At 39.2% G+C, this 18,939-nt stretch overlaps 1 protein-coding gene across 14 annotated transcripts in view; it reads right to left on the bottom strand.

Annotated features, from left to right (window-relative positions):
- The window catches only part of EYA1 (EYA transcriptional coactivator and phosphatase 1), a 167,139-nt gene that overhangs the window by 48,399 nt on the left and 99,801 nt on the right, over positions 1-18,939 (bottom strand). For 10 of the 14 annotated variants that reach the window (XM_065832068.2, XM_071804005.1, XM_071804006.1 and 7 more), the window contains 3 exons: positions 14,903-15,040; positions 8,211-8,293; positions 7,606-7,792 (listed from right to left, as the gene is read on the bottom strand). In XM_065832068.2, the coding sequence (XP_065688140.1) occupies positions 7,606-7,792; positions 8,211-8,293; positions 14,903-15,040 (408 nt within the window). The remainder of the gene's footprint in view (positions 1-7,605; positions 7,793-8,210; positions 8,294-14,902; positions 15,041-18,939) is intronic. The other 4 variants (XM_071804007.1, XM_071804008.1, XM_071804011.1 and 1 more) reach the window with 1 other exon arrangement.

The following is an 18,939-nucleotide window of genomic DNA, read 5'->3' as shown; positions in this document are numbered from 1 at the left end:
TATAATAGACTCAATCTTAGCTTCCCTAGTCAGTCAGGAAAACATTTTAAACCCAGATTCTATAAATGTATGCCTCCTTTTCCAATAGTTACTGGTATGCCCTGCACCTGATTCCTGGTAGTAACCCCTATAGTGCAGGGTGACACCAAGGCAGATACAAACTACACGTAACTGTGAGAAATAAAATGTCTTTACATTCTGATTTACCTAAAATGTATGAACCATGCTGTAGCAGACTTTCCCTGGTGCTTCAAGGCACCATATTATTGCAACTTGACATAACATTTCATAAGCATGTTCTTCCCTGTTATACATCATTGTGGGCAGTTTTGATGGTCTTGTCACACAGGACAATTTTCCATCATCTCATAAATAAGAATACTTTGATTACTTACTAATAAACAATACAGCCAGAGAGATACCATTTGCAACACAATGTTCTGTAATTCCACTCAGTTTGTTGTGGAAATCCCCCCTAAGTAATTGCTAAATTTTCTTTCTATTGGTTTCAATGAACCATACAGCAATAGTATGAAATTAAAAATCTGGGGAAAACTAGCTATCCCAGAAATCCCGAAATAAAGTCTGTCTCTATGTAAATATGACTGGTGAATGTGTGGGCAAAGCTCTTGCTGTTGACAAAGCCATTGCAAATTTCATCAGACTTTTTCCCTACTACACTGAAAGGGTATGCAAAAGAGTAAATGCACATTATCAAAGTAATCATATCTCATGTCACAATGTAAATCACATGGACAAGATGGGGCTAGGATAGCTAATACAGGCTAATGTGTCTGCAAGTAGGTATGTACAAATATTTTCCATTTGGATTGTGCCCAGATTAATGGTTTCCCATCAAAACTTTTACTTAATTTTGAACAAAGACCTTAAATACTCAGGCCAGTGTTTTTTCAACTCCTGTATACTAAAATAAAAATCTAAGATACATGTAGTTTGAATATGTCAGTCCCACGCTATGATTTTCTTTTGCATAAATAAAGTTTACTTTTGCATAAATAAAGCTAAACACAGAATTTCATGAGCACTATACAAACTTCCTTCTTTACTGCTTACATAAAACTAGACCAGCATTAAACAATGCAGCAGAATCGCATAGGTATTCGAGGATTTTTTCATCTTTTTTTTACTTCTCTATAAAAAATATGACTATTATATTAGTAGTGAAAGTGAAAGTACTAATTAAGTATTGCAAGAAATACAATAATGCCTGCTGACAGGATCATAGAAGGGCATCTTTAGTGCCGTTTTGACAAAACATTAAACTCTTCACATGAAAAATGAATCTAAGGTTTGTCGATTGAGGACTATGAGTGTACTATTATAAACTTGAAAGAAACCCTCAATAGTTGTTAAAAATATTGTCAAAAATGCCTGTTTATTTCGAGGTTTAGATGACTTTTTAATTTAGGGTTGTATATTCAAAATAATGACAAAATATCAAATTAACAGTATATCTTATATATGACAGTATATGTTAGTTATGTATGACAGCAACTATATCAAAAAGCCCTGCAGTGGTCCAGATTTTTTTGTACAACTTTCAATGTTGAAGAAAAAAGAGATGAAGCAATCCCATAATGGGCGGACAGTACCTCTCTCCATTGTAGACATTTCTTCCTTACTCATTATCTATGGTTTTAAACAATTTGAAATTATTGTTACCTTTAATCCTACTAAAAGCAACTATGAACATCCTATTTATCTATTAAAAAAGGTTATTGAGAAGTGCATCAAGTTCTCAGCCTCAACATATCTCGTGATATTGAGTCAGGCTATAAATTGATGAATGCGATGCAAAGGAGTTAAAAGTTGTACACTGTTAATGTGAAAACAGAATAACCATTTTCAGAGAAGCAAAACCAGTGCTCTACTTTGCCATTCATTATTGCATCCTATGTCATTACTGTTTTTACAAAATTTTCATCGAGCTTCCTTCATACATATACTCGATATTTCCTCTTCCTTTATGTCTATGAAAAAGATGAAACTTTGGAACACCAGTAATGTACTGTGAATACAGAAGCATTTGTTTTTTATACAGGTATTAGCAAAAAGTTGCCTATATACTCTATTTGCTCTGTTTCACTCTCCTGTCACTAATATATTGTTAAGAAATATGATAAGGAGAAACTGTAAAAGTAGCTTTCTCTTTTGCAATAAATGTGACAGAGTGTTCAAGGAAAAAGAAGAAGTTTAGTCTTTAAGAATGAAATGGTGACCCATGGCTGAGAACAATTTTTGTTGGCTAGCACAGCCCTTGCGGGATTTTTAATCTGCATGGTGAAGTATGTGACTAACATGAAAAACACCCTTTCGGTAATATTTTAAACATACTTATTAAAGAAAGCAAGAAAACTGAAAGAGATCAAATCTCAAGAACAACGCAAGTCTCTCTTGTGAGAAACACCATTTAAAAAATTATAAAGACAGTATAATATGAAACAGAAGGATAAATTCAAATGTTGACTGAATTTCTGAACAAAAATTTGCACAAATCGAGAATTTTTTTTTACCAGTTGTGCTGAAGAAGTTGAAATATTACAAGAGAAAATTATTAAAGTGTTAGAAAAAGTAGTCATTTTCTACATTAACTTTTAGTAATACATGTTATTAATGTTCCTCTAATTATTTTAGAACACCAGGGCAGGCATAATGAATTGGGGCAAAACTCCATCCATCCAGTATAAATTTCAATACTGGCCAACAGCAGGTGACTAGGTGAGAGATTGTAAAAAGGACAGGCATACATATAGTGCTAATACAGCCACTGTCTCCAGTGATTTTTTGTGTCAAGAATTTCTGGAATTGACACTAGATTCTGTGTAAACCCAGTGTTTGGGTTTGTCTAAGCAATGCTTGAACTGGCATAAATTTTTTTGCATCCACAACATCCTGAAGCAAGGGACTGCACAGCTTACCTACATGCAACGTAAATACTTCCTTCTGTTTACTCTGAAACTTCTTCAATGAATCGAAGGATTGGACGGGCGAGTGAATTTTTGCTCACTGCTCTACCTTTATTAATTTTTATCATTTTAATTATTACTACTACTTGTAGATACCACAGCTCACATGAAAAAACAGTAACTCACTAGTTCATACCTGAGATAATTTACTCATGTACAGACTGAAAGCTCATCCCAGAAGGAGCCTAATATATTTTCGTTATTCTGATGAAAAACATATTCGTCTGTAAACCGAAAGTTAGAATTCTATAAGTAGAAAAAAAAAACCCCAAAACTTTGAAAATTCTTACTTTTGAAAAACATTTTCTTCTGTAAATTGAAACTTGGAATTCTACAAGTAGAAAAAAACCTTTGAAAATTCTTACTTTTGAACTGAAACAAAATTTCCAATGAAATCAGAAGCAAAGCACACAAAAATTTGCAATGACATACTGAGATTTATTGCTTTGTTTAATAATTTTCTGATTATGTCACTAGCAAAAATACACCCTTCTGTTCACAAGAAAAAACACATGAATGTCTATGTCTGATTTATGGAGACAGGGACTATCAGCCCCTGTGCAATCAAAGATTTTTGTGATGACTGTGGTACAAGAAATTTTTCAGATCCACAAAGGGAACAGAAAGAAGAAATATTGAGCATGTAAAATCTCTGGTTCTTTTGCAAGAACCCCTTAACATCCTGGATTGCATGGTAAAAGCTTGCATATTTAACTAGGAATCAAACATATTTTAAATGAAATTATTTGAGCTTTCTAAGTCTGCAAAACTCTACTAAAAATGTCACAAGTACACATTATTACTTTCTCTCTTTTCCTGTTTCCTGTCAGGCTCTTCTGTTTCACTTCCTGGCCCAAATTCACAGGAATCATTTATGTCTGTCAAGTTATTCTGGTGCCTCTGTAGATTCTGAAGGCTGTTCTGCGCTTTTCTTGGCACAGTTCACAACCACTGAGATTACATGGTTTGTCTGTTTGTTGGATTTTGCTTGTTTGTTTGTTTTTTGGTTGTTGTTTTGGTTTGATTTGGTTTGTTTTTTGGTTTTTTTTTATGTGTGGGTTTTTTTTGGTTTTTTTGTTTGTTTGTTTGTTTGTTTTTAATATACAGGGTGTTTCAAAAAGAGGGGTCCAATTTGAAATCGCTAGAGTTTGAAAATAGGTCTGTCTTTTTGAAACACCCTCTAGAAGGTATCTAAAGGTATTAACACCCAGCAAGAACAGCTGCAATTCAGCAGCTGGAGCCCATCCTTCCAAAGGAATACAGCAGCCTGTACTGCTCTGTACTGCTCCCCACCATCCCTCATATGCAATGTTCCACTTATGGTGGAGAATCAGCAGCCTAACTTGAGAAGATGGGGTCAACACGCTACAGAAATCTGATTAATTCTAATTAAAATTTGGTTAGTTTCCTTCTTTGTTCTGTGTTTTTTGATCCAGCTGTGAATTTCCTTCTCTCTGCTACGCCTATCACTTGTCTCCACTCCACCAGAATTCCCTCTCTCCATGCTGATCCCTCATTTCTGTGTATGAGTTCAACCGAGGCTTTGAGAGAAGTAAAAAAATAAAAGGCGTTGTACAAGCAGAACTGGCAGGCACAGCATTGGATTCACTGGCAGGTCCTCACTTCTCTTCTAACAGCGTTCAAGGTTTCTGAGGCAGTGAAAGGCTCTCACCTACCTTTTACTTAGGAACCCAACATCAGTCTCACCCACTTTAAACTGCTCTCATACCAGTGGAGAGGATTTAGCACCTCTGGATTAAGATTGTAGTTAAACTGAACTCTAAATACTGCTCTAGAGCTTCTCATCTCTCTCTACTGAATACAGAAGGATCCTACATGGGCTTGATACTAACTTAAATGCATAAAGATAAGTAAACTGCACAAAGATATATGGAGAAATCTGGATCCAGCCCTATACCTTCTGCTGACTGTGTTAGTGAAACGAAACAGGAAGAATTTCATGAAGTTCAACAAGGCCAAGTACAAGGTTGGGGCAACCTGGGTTGGGGCAAACCCCTGTATCAATACAGGCTGGAAGATGAAGGGATTGAGAGCAACCCTGTGGAGAAGGACTTGGGGGTACTGGAGGATAAAAAGCTGGACATGAACCAGCAAGGTGTGCTTGCAGCCCAAAAAGACAATGGTATCCTGGGCTGAATAAAAAGCAGCATGATCAGCAGGTCGAGGGATGTGATTCTGCCCCTCTACTCTGCTCTGATGAGACCCCACCTGGAGTCCTGCATCCTGCTCTGGAGCCCTCAGTACAGTAAGGACACGGATCTGTTGGAGAGGGTTCAGAGGAGGTCACCAAGATGATCAGAGGGCTGGAGCAAGTCTCCTGTGAGGACAGGCTGAGAGAGTCGAGGTTGTTCAGCCTGGAGAAGTCTTAAGAGAGACCATATTGCAGCCTTTCTTTACTTAAAAGGGGCCTATAAGATGGGGACAGACTTTTTGGAAGGGTGTGTTGCAACAGGACGAGGTGGTTTTAAAATAAAAGAGTGGATATTCAGGCTAGATATAAGGAAGGAATTTGTTACCATGAGGGTGGTTAAACACTGGAACATTTTGCCCAGAGAGGTGGTGGATGCACCATCCCTGGAGACATTCAAGGCCAGGCTGGAGGGTGCTCTGAACAACCTGATCTAGTTGAAGATGTCCCTGGTCATTGAAGGGGGGTTGAACTAGATGACCTTTAAAGGTCCCTTCCAACCTAAACTATGATGCTATGATGCCATTAGCTCCTGCTAACAGACAATGCCCACAGCAGGTACTTTCCTAGATATGTCCCTGTCTTTGAAACTGGCAGTAGCCCAAGATAACCCTATAGTAATATTAAGGCTTGCTATCTGCAAACTATTTGAAGAAACATTTTCAGAATTGTTACGTCAGTAAGATAAATATCTCAGGGTAAGAGACAGTGGTCCTAGCAATGTCAGAGAAGGTGTGCACATGTCCAAGGAACAGCCATGTCCACGCCAGCAGTGGTAGGGCACTCATGGATGTACAGCTTTCAGTACACGAAAATATAAACTAGAAGAGGGCTTAGGTGCAGGACCCATCCATGAGAAAGCCTACCAACTTCTGTCATGTTTTTAGACAAAACTTTCTTAACAAGAGTGTGGAAGATGTGAGAGAGAAAAAAAGACTTCTTAAAAAGGAGCTGACAGAAAAATTCTGTCCATGCTTATAGAGAACAGAAAACTTCTTAAATGGGAAGGCAGCCTGTAATCCACTAAGTTTGAGCTTGGGAAAAACATACATCCTCTCTGCATATCTATGTTTACCATTGCTTTTAGGAAGTATCAACTACTTTAAAAAATATGCAAAGATTTTACCAAAAATCAAGACCCAGATGATAAAACAATTCCATTTTAGTATTTGATAAAAGCTAAAACTCAATCACATTTGCTTTTTGGGGTAAGAAGAACTTCCTTAGAAAAACAAACAAACCCACAAGAAAACAAAACAAAAAAATTAAAAACAAAGTGAAAAACTGAGTAATTACGCAGACTACAATACACATCCATATATTCTAAGTGTCACAGACTCCAATATGCATTCATATATTTAGAAAGATTTCTGTCTCAAACACATTGCGCAGACGTGATCTTGTGTACATAAACACACATCAGCTGTATTTTCTTTCCTACTTACTTTCAGCAAATGCACTGAAAGAAGCAACACTATACATTTTCTTCAGGTACACACTAATGCAAAGCAACAGAGTCCTAGCTAATTATATTAAAGCTCACATTGCACATGCAAGATCAGTAATCAAGTCAAGAAAACTAAAAACAACCTCCCTCAACAAAACTCCAAAACAAAATCTCCTGTTAACATTGCCAAATCATAGCTGCTTCTTAACGCGTTACTGAAAAACACATCTGCAACCTTGGCCTTTTCCTGTGACAGATTTCAAATTTCTGCCATCTACTAACTACTGACATGCCTCAACTGTTAAAAAATGTAATATTTTTTTTTTAATAATGGGAAAAGTATTTTTCACCCCTCATTTGCAAGAACAGCTGGAGCAGTTTGGCATAAATATTCAAAAAATATCTCCACTAGTAAAGGACTGCCAAATTCCAGCAAGAAAGGTAAAGCGACCGGGAAAAAGGACAAGCCACTGAAAATTTTTGTCTTAAAATGGAAACACTTGTGCAATTGCAGTTCCCCATTACAAGCATTATTATGTCCTCTGGAAGTGAAAAACACAAAAGCTCTCTTTCAAGTGGACAGTTGGGCTATGGTCTGAAGGCCTCTCGATTTCAGCCTTTGGAAAAATCAAAAGGAGTTTATTTTAATGAAGACAGAGCTTAAAAGCATCAGGTTCTTGTTTAATATCAAGACCTTCCTATACCCTGCAATTTTTAACAGAAGCATTTTACAAATACAAACAACTTGTATTTCACACAAGCTTTAAAACTTTGACTAATTCCAGTTTTTCTTTAGTCTATTTTCTGTTAGAATCTGTGCAAGATGTGCCACAGGCTCAGGATTAAGAAATAATAATAATAAAAAAAAATCAACAACTATACACACAAAAAAAAATCCAATTCAATCCCCTTTCAACTTACAAAAACGTGCCACATAGGGACCATAAAATCCATGTAATTACCTGCTGCAGGATCTGTAACCGCTTGACTGGTGATGCCAGATGGTGGTTCTTGAAGCTGGTATGTTGCATTTGTGGAGGGTGTCGTTGGGCTGGTGTTGCTGTTTGTCATGTAATGTGAAGGATATGGTGAGCTATTATAATACTGTGCATATTGACCCTGGCCAAAACTGGGATAAGAGGGATATTCCTGCAAGACAAAGAGCAACTGAGTAGTCCATCAAAGTTTTGCCACTTTTTAGTATAAATTCCAAAATATAACTACAAACACATGTCAGACTTTCAGCAAGTATGCTTCCTGGACTGCATGCTGTAGGACCTAAATCTGTGAGGCAGTAAAAAGAAATCTGAGTTATGCATAATTTAATGTCTTCCCATACAAATAGTTTATTAGACACACTGCTGAAGATGTGTGAATAAGAACATCAAGCCCAGACAATTAGCTCTGCTGTTGGAAGATGACAAATTGAAGAAAACCATTTGTAAACATTAGTTTAACTTGAAAGGATCTAATTTTCTTTCAAAAAGATATTTAAGGGCTGCATTTTTTCAGTGGATGAGAATTCTAAGTTTGCCAAAGCTTCCTCAACTCATATTTACAAATTTACCTGCTGTGAACTATTAAATCCAGTAGAATTTGTAAGTGAATTATTTCCTGCATATATTCCTGATGATGTTGTAAAACTGCTGCCTGAAACAAAATGAAAAATTATGTGAATTACTAAAACACGGTACAGAAAATAACTTCAATCATGCAATTATATCACAAGGATATGGCATATTTGTAATATTTCCCATATGTTGACCAATTTGGTTGTCATCAACTCCGTAACATGTTAATACACGGAAAGTGATAATTCATCGTTCCTACACCCTGCGTTTCATTATTGCAACAAAAAGAAAATCTTTACATTCACACAGGGATTTGGAGGCACTTCAGCTCTGATTAGGCTATCTTATTAGGCTATCCCACCCCTCTGAATAAAACCTAGAGTTGCAGAAGTAATGAGGGTTTCTTCACTTTCAGGTTTTTTTTAACAATAACTGTCAGCCTTGTCCCGAGAGATGCCATCTCCCCTCACTGAAGCTTTCTGGCTCCATTTCTCCCACCACCTTTGAGAACCAGGTCCTCTCCCCTCCCTGAGCCCCAGCCCCTCACAGAATAGCAAAAGCCATAACTCCCTGCTCCAAACAGCTCAGCCTGACCGCAAAGCCATTAGGATTCGCTAATCAATCATAGACAGCCTTGGGCCACAAACCTTTTTCTTTTTTGATATAGTCTACTGGGCATGACACAAGGGAAAAAAAGCAACTCTCTGAGAAGGGAGAACCAAGATTGAATTTAGCCCAGAGACTGAATTACTGCCTTCACCTCTCTCCTCCCAAGCCACCAAAAATAGACAGATGGGGCTCTTGTTTAATACCTAACCTGAGAAGCTGTTCCACTAAAAGGGCAGCAACCCCCTTTCAGCTGTTTCACCCTCACTAGTTATAACCCAAGAGTGACACAGCCACCAGCTGAGACATATGGATGCAGAGAGTGAAGCTACATAAGCCACCAGAAAGTCTGTAATGAGGCAACCTATTGAACTTGTCCAGCAGAAGGGAGGGCACCAGCCAGCCAGGAGCTCGCATTAAAGCTCAAGGGTTGTTTACAGCGCCCCTCACCACGGAAGCCTTAGTGTAAAGATATACTAAGACCTTGGAAGCAAAAGCTTGCAGGTGAGCAACAAGGAGAGATGGAAGTCAACAGGGAGCCAGATACAGAGATTCACCGATCCTCCAAGGTACCCCAGAGAACTCAGTTAACAACCAAATCTTATGCAGAGGTTGCTTTTTGGGAAAAGTGACATTTCTTGCAAATCCAAACCGCAAGGAATGCAGGCAAGGCTGCATGCCTAGTACAACCCCTGAAGGGCATTTGTGAGCCATTTACCTTTTTTTTTTCCCTAAACACAAAAAAAACCCGCTGCCAAACCCTGTAGATATCCTAGCTATAAGAAGTCAGAAGGAAAACAATATTTAAATGCTTTGATTGCAGAATCTACTAAAAATGCACATAAGCCTCAAAGTAGATGTGAAGTGTGTCCAACAGCAGTGGGAGTAAAGGATGAAGCTTAAACTCAATGTGTGATAATGACTGTAAACATTTCTCTTGTATTTGCTAGTAGTGCAAGAGCTCTGTGGTTGTTGATAGATGCTACTAATCCTGTGAACTAAAATCAGATTACTTCAGCAGAGGAGTTGACATCCAAGTTTAGCAGATAGTACAGATAAACAGTACTAATGAGAAAAACATGTTCTGTTAAATTTAATTTAAAATTGGAAAACAGATGTTATTTTTTTATAACAAACCCCAGAGCCAAAATACAGCTGAAAAATATTTTAAATTGCAAAACTTTGAAATGCTATTTTATTTCTAAGAGTGCTTTGGCTGGAAGAATGTAAGTCACTGTGTCTCTTTTTATTTCTGTAGTTATTTCTGAGTGATGCAGTAATACATCCAAACACAGGTTTTATAGGTGCTTGGTTTGAGCCATTTTAAAAAGATATAAAAGGCCTCTCTTTGTTATAAGAAGAATACAAAACAAACCACAAACCACATACACCCCCCCAAAAACAACAACAACAACAACAAACAGAAAACCAAACCAAAACCAAACCCCACACCTTTTTTTGAGGAATATGATATCTTTCCACAGAAAGTTTGGCAAATAATTTGCAAGAGCAAATGAGTAAAGTAATTACATGCCAGCCCGCATCTCTCCCTCTCAGACAAAGACACACACATACTAACACGCAAATCTCTCTCTTTCATCTCATGGTCAGCACTGGCTCCTATGGAGGAGGGGTAAGGGTCTCCTAGACCGTAACAAACATGAAGCAGGTTTCTCAGAAATGGCTCTGTGGGCCACCCAGAACTACTGCCCTAAAGTTGTTTTTAAAATAGTCCAGTTTTACCATTTGTTTTTTAAATAATCGTCCACAGCATGGCATAGAGCTGCTGCTCCTGCCTTAGCTGAACAAACACAAAAATAAGAATCTCTTCAAATCGCACGAAATTTACTGCCCCAAGCTGGTCAGCTACGTAGCTTTAAAATGTGATAAAAGCTGTAAATTGCAGGTCAAAGGTCTATTTTTGCAAAGAGTGTGGACCCACATTAAAGCTGGGAATCCCAGCCAGTGTCGGAAGGTGGCCGGACCCTGCTGGGAGCGGGGCGTGGGCTCCAGGCGTGGGGCTCGCCCCCGTGCCGCCGCCGGGCGCAGGATGCCGTCCTCCCCTCTGCATTTGCACAGAAGTCCATTTGCTTTCCAAGCTCAGTGTCCTTGCCATGGGCTATGTCTATCATCAGGGTACGACGCATGTGGCAGAAGTTTAGCGCAGCTCTCCTGGGAAAGCCTAAGACGGTCAGATGGGCTATTTAAAGTCAAGGTTTCTTCCGTTTGCTTACAGTGTTTAAAAATCCTTGGCAAAGTCCCCCTTGTTGTCCTAGTAACTGCTTAACCATCCAGCACAATATTTTTATACTGTATAATAATAACCAAATATCTTAACGTTTACTTTTTAATGGATGAATTCCCAAACCGATTGGTTAGTATATTCTCAAACATCACAGTCTTGGTAACTAAAACAATGCTGGTGCTCATCACAGGTCTAGTACCCTTCTAGAGGCAAGATATTCAGGTGCAGGGTAAAAGCCATGCTTTTATCTCAACCAAAAGGATGCTCAAGAATGATACTCCTGTTGCAAACGGAGCTCTTTCCTTGGAATTTCCCCCAGACCTTCTCCACTCCATTTATCTTGACTGAGCAATCCTTACAATTGTGCCAATATAGGAACAACGGCCCACTGCCACAGCCATTAGTCATGTAAGTGGTCTTTCAACATTTATGAAGCAACTTGTACGAAAAAGAGCTTAAGGGATGTACTTGTTAAAATAAAGGTGGGGGGAGCAGGGAGGCAGGGTGGCAGAACCATCTAAGCTCTCTTCCCACTCTCTCCCTTCCTCACTCCCCGTAATAGAGATGATAAATTTGTAACAAACAAAAATCCAGTTACCAGAATAACCTTAGCAAAGAGTCATAGGCAGCAATTTTCCCCATCATTTTCAAAAGTTGGCAGCCTCTCTCTCCACTATTGTTCGGTGACTAATCACGCTGTAATTTTAGCAGGGTCAGGACAAGCACTGGGTTTAATTGGCTGCACACGCACCGCGAGGCAGTGCCTTTACATTACAGAGAGACATTTGCCCCAGGGAGAGAAACCAGAATCACTCCAATGGTTTTGAACACGAGGTAACCCCAACCAGGAAGCACGCACATGGCAACTGCAAGGACACTAGGAAAACCCCTTTACTGCAAGCAAGAACACCAGCAGGGCCCTGAGCACGTCGTCCTGTAACGCATGGCTGTGAAATAGGTTATGGGATGCATTATCTCTATTTAGCAGCTCAGCAGCCACACAGGAGATGAAGAACGGCTGTTGCTGGCTATGACAAGGCTGAGGCTGCAGACTGACCGTAGACTGCTAGAGGGGAAAGGAAGAATAAGCTCATTTCTCTTTCTGGAGGTTTCTGCACAAACAACTGAACAGCAGCGGCACTAGCCCTGTCTTCTGTCAAGAGAATCAATTTTGTTCTTAAATAATAGTCGAAGCTATGAATAGGTTCTCTTTCCAAAATTAAATGAGGAAGGGGAAACAAATGTTCCTGTTTACTTTTAACACCTGTTCAATCAAAAGGAAGAATTAAGTCAATTTAAAATTGTTTCAAATTCAAAATTTAGCATAATGAAAACATTAAAAAGACATATATTCCCAAGTGTACATAGCTGTATGCTGTCAACATTTAAGTTCAAGAAAGACCTGTTCAGCAAGGTGATTCTTTTCTACTTAACTTCTAACAACTCCACAAATATTTTAATTTGAAATATCCTCCTTATTTCCATTCTCATTGTCTGTAAGGTTCCTGTAGGAGACCAGTCCTTCCCTCATCCACACGCCGTGCTGTTTACAAGCACGACAGAAATGACACACACACCACAGGGACCCCCAGACTCTCCCACTCTGACCTGCTGCCCTTCCACCCAAACCAGACTGTCAGTGATCTCCTGCCTTCCACGACTGGGCAGCTCTCAGCCAACGCACAGCACAGCTGGAGCAGAACCCATGCTCAGACCAGCTCGTCCCTCAGCCCTGCAGACAGTATTGTTGTGAAATCAATGGCTATGTCCCTTCTCTCGTTAGAGCCGCGCAACTGGGTCATCCTTAACATCATTCCTTTGCGGAGTATTTTTAGATCCTTGCCTTTCAATGTGTACAGCTGAAATGCTTTCCAAGATCTTACTGTTCCATCTCTTGGCAAGCACCACCCTTTCATGACCTTGACAATTCTGATCTTGTACATATTTTGCATATCGCAGAAAACAAAGCAATACCCTTTATGCCAGACCTCTATGTAGTCCATTGACTCATTCCTAGCTGTGCTCTACTAATGCCAGAATTCACTGCTTACTCTTAAAATTTGCCAACAAGCACTCTCTCACATTATCCCATGCTGCTCCCCCTTTCCTTCCTCCAGTGAATGAGTTTCCCATAGACATCTGCAAAACTGCTTTATTGTCCTCTCTAAAATCCCTTTATATTGACACCCTTCTGCTCTGTACCTTACAAAAAAAACACCTTTAGAGCTGTTAGATAACCAAAATGGGGTGACAACTGTTTATTATGTCTAAACAGTGTCAGCTTTATTGTTATATTAGGTGTTCCTAGCTTGTGTGTTTTATTTTAGCCTCCAACTTCTATAGGGACTATATTTTCGTTTGGCTGTATAAGTTAGCACAATAGGATCCCAATACATGACTGTGGCATGAAGACACTACTGCAATATAAATTATAGGCAACACAGACATGATTTCTCAATAACTCTATTTCCCAGTGACCATGAATTATCAGTTCCTCAAAAACTGGAACGTTGATACAGGAGCTCCTCATAGCTGCTGCTGGCAAGCATTTCGAGCTGACACCTACAGAGAGGTAGAAGGGGCTTTTTAGGGGGAGGAGGGCACATGTGTTTGTTTTTTTCAGTGCAGCTATCTGCAGAAAGCAAAACCGATAACATGGTCATGGTTATATTTACTCAGGCAAGTAGAAGTCCACCACTATTCCGCATGTAGATGAAAGTTTGCATGCTACTCATACTATCTTCTTCTTACTTGTCAGCACACACTACAAGTAAGCAATACTTCAGATGTCAGATGGTTGCCTATGCCCTGAGCTACTCAACACATAGTTCTCTGTCTGAGAGAAGGCCTGGATCAATATACCTTAAGGCTGCAAAGCAAAAGCAAAACCTCGTTCACCTGGTCTCCGAAACCACTTCTACCTCAAGACATTTCATGAAGCATTTCTATGATGGCACACAGTTTGAATGGAGGATGATAATAACACAAAGAGGTGCAAAACTTTTAAAAAATATAGTCCAGTTCTGTGAGTGATCACTTATTTCAACAATTCTGAAATCTGCAATACTCTGTATTTCAACTATGAAACTCAGGGGAGAAAAGTCCTGTAGCAGAAATCAAATATTATCTATCTGTAGTAAATTAAGATTTTTTTTTTTTTAATATCTCTTAAAGTCGTGATAATCCACAACTGGGAACACCCAGCAACTTTCCAGTACAGAAGGGGAAAAAGGAATTGGGAGTACAAGGTGGAAAGATATTAAGTAAACTAAACAGGCAAGTAGGGCTACAAAATATAATTGATAATAATAGCCCACACATACAAAGACTTGCAGCTTTAAAATAGACTTCAAAGAAACAGACTTCAATCATTACTTAGCTACCTCCACAGCTGCAGTAGGTATTTTTATCTTATTCTCCCTCCCTGAACACACTCAGGTGTCAAATTATATTTGGCACTTCCTAAATTCATAATCCTGACACGTTTCCCAGGACTCGCTTTGTCATATTCACTGTTTGTTGAACTATTGCAATTTGGAGATACATTTTTACTGTAATAACACTACAACACTTCACTATTAAAAAATTAATGAAGTCACTAAGTGAGGGATCTTCCAAACTGCTGAGAGCTGGCCCACCACTGCTCTCAGCAAAAGCAATCACCATTTCAGCTCCAACTGCAATAATATCAGAGGTAAGTGCTTGAGCAAACATTCATTGTTACCCTAAAAATGTAGAGAAATAATGGAAAACAAACAAACAAACAAACAAACACCAATCAACCAAAACCATAGCATTAACTATGTCTAATTAATGGTAATACCCATTTATACAGACCTTGCATCTGGTAGCTATAGGGAGCCTGTCCAGGTTGCGGTGTGCTAAAGCTAGCACCATAGCTTAGAAATCCTGTCTGTCCAGGCGACTGTGACTGTGCCAATCCACCTTCTGTCTTGATGCCTGCCCACAATGCACCTAAATCAGTTAATGACAGCAAATCTATTTGTTCGTATTCAAACAGGGATGGAAAATAAAACCACTTAATTAACAGCATTTTTAACATATACCTAATATTGAGTGCATGAGAGAATGTGAATACCGAGAGCATGCACAAATGAACAGGGTAAGGGCAGTCTAAAAGCACACATAAAACTGAAGTTCACCAGGGAGAGGTTAAATTTAAAACCGTGTTTCCAATAACTGCAAAAGAAATTTAGACATGAACAGGAAGTTGCATTATTCCTTTTTTCCTTTCCTGCCAGAGGCTAACTTTTCCATATATTCATGACATTTCACAGAGGTAGATTAGCAACTTTATATGACTTTAATGAAGCATAACGTAGCCAAGCTATCCCACCATCCACCCATTAATGACATAACTGAGATTTGCATTGTATAATATTCCTACATGAAAGTTACATGGCTACGAGTTCAATGGCTTCCTCAGGAATTAGAAGTGGATAAAGAGAACTAGCAGCATTAAGTGTAATTATGATTTTCAAAGCTAATTAAACACTACAGGAGGCGTTCGGTCTTTTAACAAATAAACGCCTAATGCGCAGGAGCTATTCCTGAAGCAATCTCTCAAACTGGGAAAAATATAGCAGAGAGTCATCAATCTGCACTGACAGGGAAATCCATTACACATCACATTACCCTCTCATTTCCAAATTTAATAATAAAAGAATCCAAAGTCCCATTAAACGAATGACTTGTCTCTCAACTTCACTGATTCTTCCACCAATTTGTAAGGCAACAAGCAAGTGAGTATCAGCAAGTGAACCACTGAGAGAGTGCACACAATCCAGCCTCTGTCTCTTAGTTTTAATTACAAGGTTGTCCCAACATGAACTACCATTTTAAAATAATTATAGCCAATGCAATAGAAAAGTAATACAATACTCTTAGGTTTCACTGTGGCATTCAATGATACCTCATTGTTCAGAAACCATTGTTATTTGAACTGAATTAACTAAGTGTGAATTAGTAACATTCCTTTCAAAATCACTGTTAATCTGGGGCCATTTCCTGGTTGGATCTTAAAAAAAAAAAAAATCAACAATATTTGAAGGTGCAAGAGAGATGAGAAGTTCCTGTGTTTGCAAAGTTAAATATCTCCCTTCATACAAATGGGAGCATAGTTTCTCCTGCCATTTAAATCATTATTTTTCAACTGCTGTCATTAATTACCATTAATTCCTTTTGCCAGACTTGCTAACTGCCAGACAACCCTGTTTGCTTGTTTTTCCCTGATGCTTACTTGCTTCTTCTGTTTCATGTTACAATTAAACAATCACAATGATGAATCTGACACCTCTCTTCCAAAGGGAAACTCCTGCTATGGATGTTTTGGTATAAATGATCCCTATTTGCTGTCTGTTAAAAGGACTTCTGAAATCCCGATTAAATACTGCTTAGAGAAAGTTTAACTAAATCAAGCATTAAACTTTTAGTCCAGCTTTAAGAGCCTGATTCAATGTTGTTTCAAACACAGCGGGAGGAGTTGATCAAAGGCTGCAGCAGGAGGATGCCACTTGAGTGAAGACAACTTGGCACTGACGTGCCCTTTTGCAAACCTCCATGCTATGAAGAGCCTTTCATCTCCTGGGACTTACTCTTCCCACCTGCTCTCATCCAGAAGGCCTTCACTCATCAGACCTTGATGCTCCCTTCTCCTTCTCCCAAGCCTAATGCACGCAAGGAAGCGGGAAGGGACAGCGAGAAAACATACAGGGAGTGTCAGTATCTGGAAAGAAAAGAAGTTAAGCAAAGCCTTTGCTAGATGCCGGTACTGGAGCTGCCAGGAGGAGGGAGCTTCAGGAAATTCTCCAGCCTCCTCAGAGGCTTTACAGACGAAGCAGAGCCAGGAGACCCTGGGAGGCAGCTGTCAGTGGCATTCCCCTCCACCCCCCTTCCTGCCTGCATGGCTGCACCACACTGGAGCTGGAGGAGTGGAAAAATGAGGAGGCTCGAAGTGGACTGGAGACAGCACCTTCCCAAACTCTGCCCTAAAGAGAAAGCTCGAGGGAGGCTGATACGAGAATTCATTAATACTTTGTCTTCTAGTAAGCCCCAGAGTAAAGACACAACAAAAAAAGAAGCCACCTACGCCAACTCAGTTTCTCCTTTCACAGATGCCATGTGTCCTCTCTTTATACCTGCTGCAAGCTCTCTGCCTGCATGAGAGAAAGGTAAGGCAGACAGTACATGAAGTCTAAGCTGCAGACCCAAGAGGAGAATTTTGGCTCTAAGCAAGGCTTCAGTTCCTGCCTGTTGCAAATGAGCACCCCAGTGTTCGCCATGTAATTTATTTTAAGAGCTCAGATTATATAACGTGCCTTAAAGATGCAAAAATATATATGGTGTTAGGTCCCAAAACTTTTTAATGGTTATTTGCTTTAAAATATCACTGCTAGAAAGTACGTCATCAAGGAGCACCTTAGCTCCGCTCAGGAGGTACTGTTTGAAAAGAACAAAATGCATTAAAATCGGGAGCTGTGGGGTTCAGCAGCCAAAAGTAGCTCTGCAATGTAAAACGTTCAGCAAATTTCTCCGAAGTCCTAGGCACAGGGGATGGACTGGGAAAAACAAAACAAATCAAAACAAAACAAAAGAGAAGGCAGGCATGTTAACCCCTGGCGAGTAGCTGCCAAGTAAAGCAACTCTCAGTTATAGCTCCGATGACAGCGAGACAGTGAAACTCAAGTAGCAAAATCAAGGCCTTGATGAAGTCAGTAGGAGTTTTACAGTTGACTTCAGTGAGGTTAGGATTTAATCCAGAGGAACCGAACGAAAAAAAACAAAAAAAGTCACTGTCTGGGATGCCCAAGCTGCCGCAGCCAGCTAAGTATGAACATGAAGTGTCTGCAGGAGAAAGGGGTCAAGAAGAGCACAGGGGGGAAAGGGGTCATCTGTTATCATATCCCCGATCCAGCTGGATGTAGCAGACCAGATCTCATCAGCAACATGAGCTTGTGATGGTGGGGGGAAGAATCCTCATCTCCATAGTCTTGAAAATGTAGTTTAAATATCCTTAAAGTATTTTGTTTGTGTAAGTTTAAAATATGTGGAATGGAACTGAAACTGAAATATCCAATTCATGTTTATAACTGTATTTTTGGTGGTAAGTACTCAAGCCTATAGCCACAGGAAAAATGCTTCATTGGATCATAATTTTTGATAATATGTTAACAAAATATGTTTTCTTAAAGTAAAGGGTAATAATAATCAATTTTTTGCACCTGTTGCCCAGAGTAATCTGCTGTAGGATATGCTTGAAACCAAACGGATTTCACCTTACAGATTTCAGGATAAAATATTCACCAGTTTTGCACTTAGTTTTAAGGATTTTAAGAGACATATCTTGTACTGTGAGTTCTGTCCTTTTGCTATAAAGCTTACATTACCTGAGTGTATCTTTACAAAATATACTGCTAAAAGTATGTGGACTGTATATTTTCAACATATAAGACCTATTTTCTAATAATGCATCCTTGCTGCTGAACTGCTATGTGGTCTGCCAGCAGACAGTCTGGCAGCAAAATGGTCTCACCCACAGCAGCTTGTTTTCAAATTAAATTTTTTTAAAAATATTTGCTGCTTAGTATTATCTCTTTCATCAGACAGTCAGAGCTTTAGTGGTAATTTACCTCCATTTTCACCTTCAGGGAGTTTTAAAACACTGACAGTGAGATTTTTTTTTGGTGGAGGTCTTCTTGAATCAGTTTTTCACCTGCTGAAAATCAGTCCAGTTTTTCTGATTCACTTGGGTTCCAGTAACCTGGATCAGTTGAAATTCAGACCTTTATGGTCTGAATTTACCCTACTGCACTGCTGGAGAGCAGAGCTCCTCAGCAAGTCATCAGGAGCTGTGC

Source organism: Patagioenas fasciata, chromosome 2 (genome assembly GCF_037038585.1).
Source record: "Patagioenas fasciata isolate bPatFas1 chromosome 2, bPatFas1.hap1, whole genome shotgun sequence".
NCBI classification, from domain to species: Eukaryota; Metazoa; Chordata; class Aves; order Columbiformes; family Columbidae; genus Patagioenas; species Patagioenas fasciata.
Note: the sequence above shows the minus strand (reverse complement) of the source record. Positions and strands in the feature narration are given on the sequence as shown.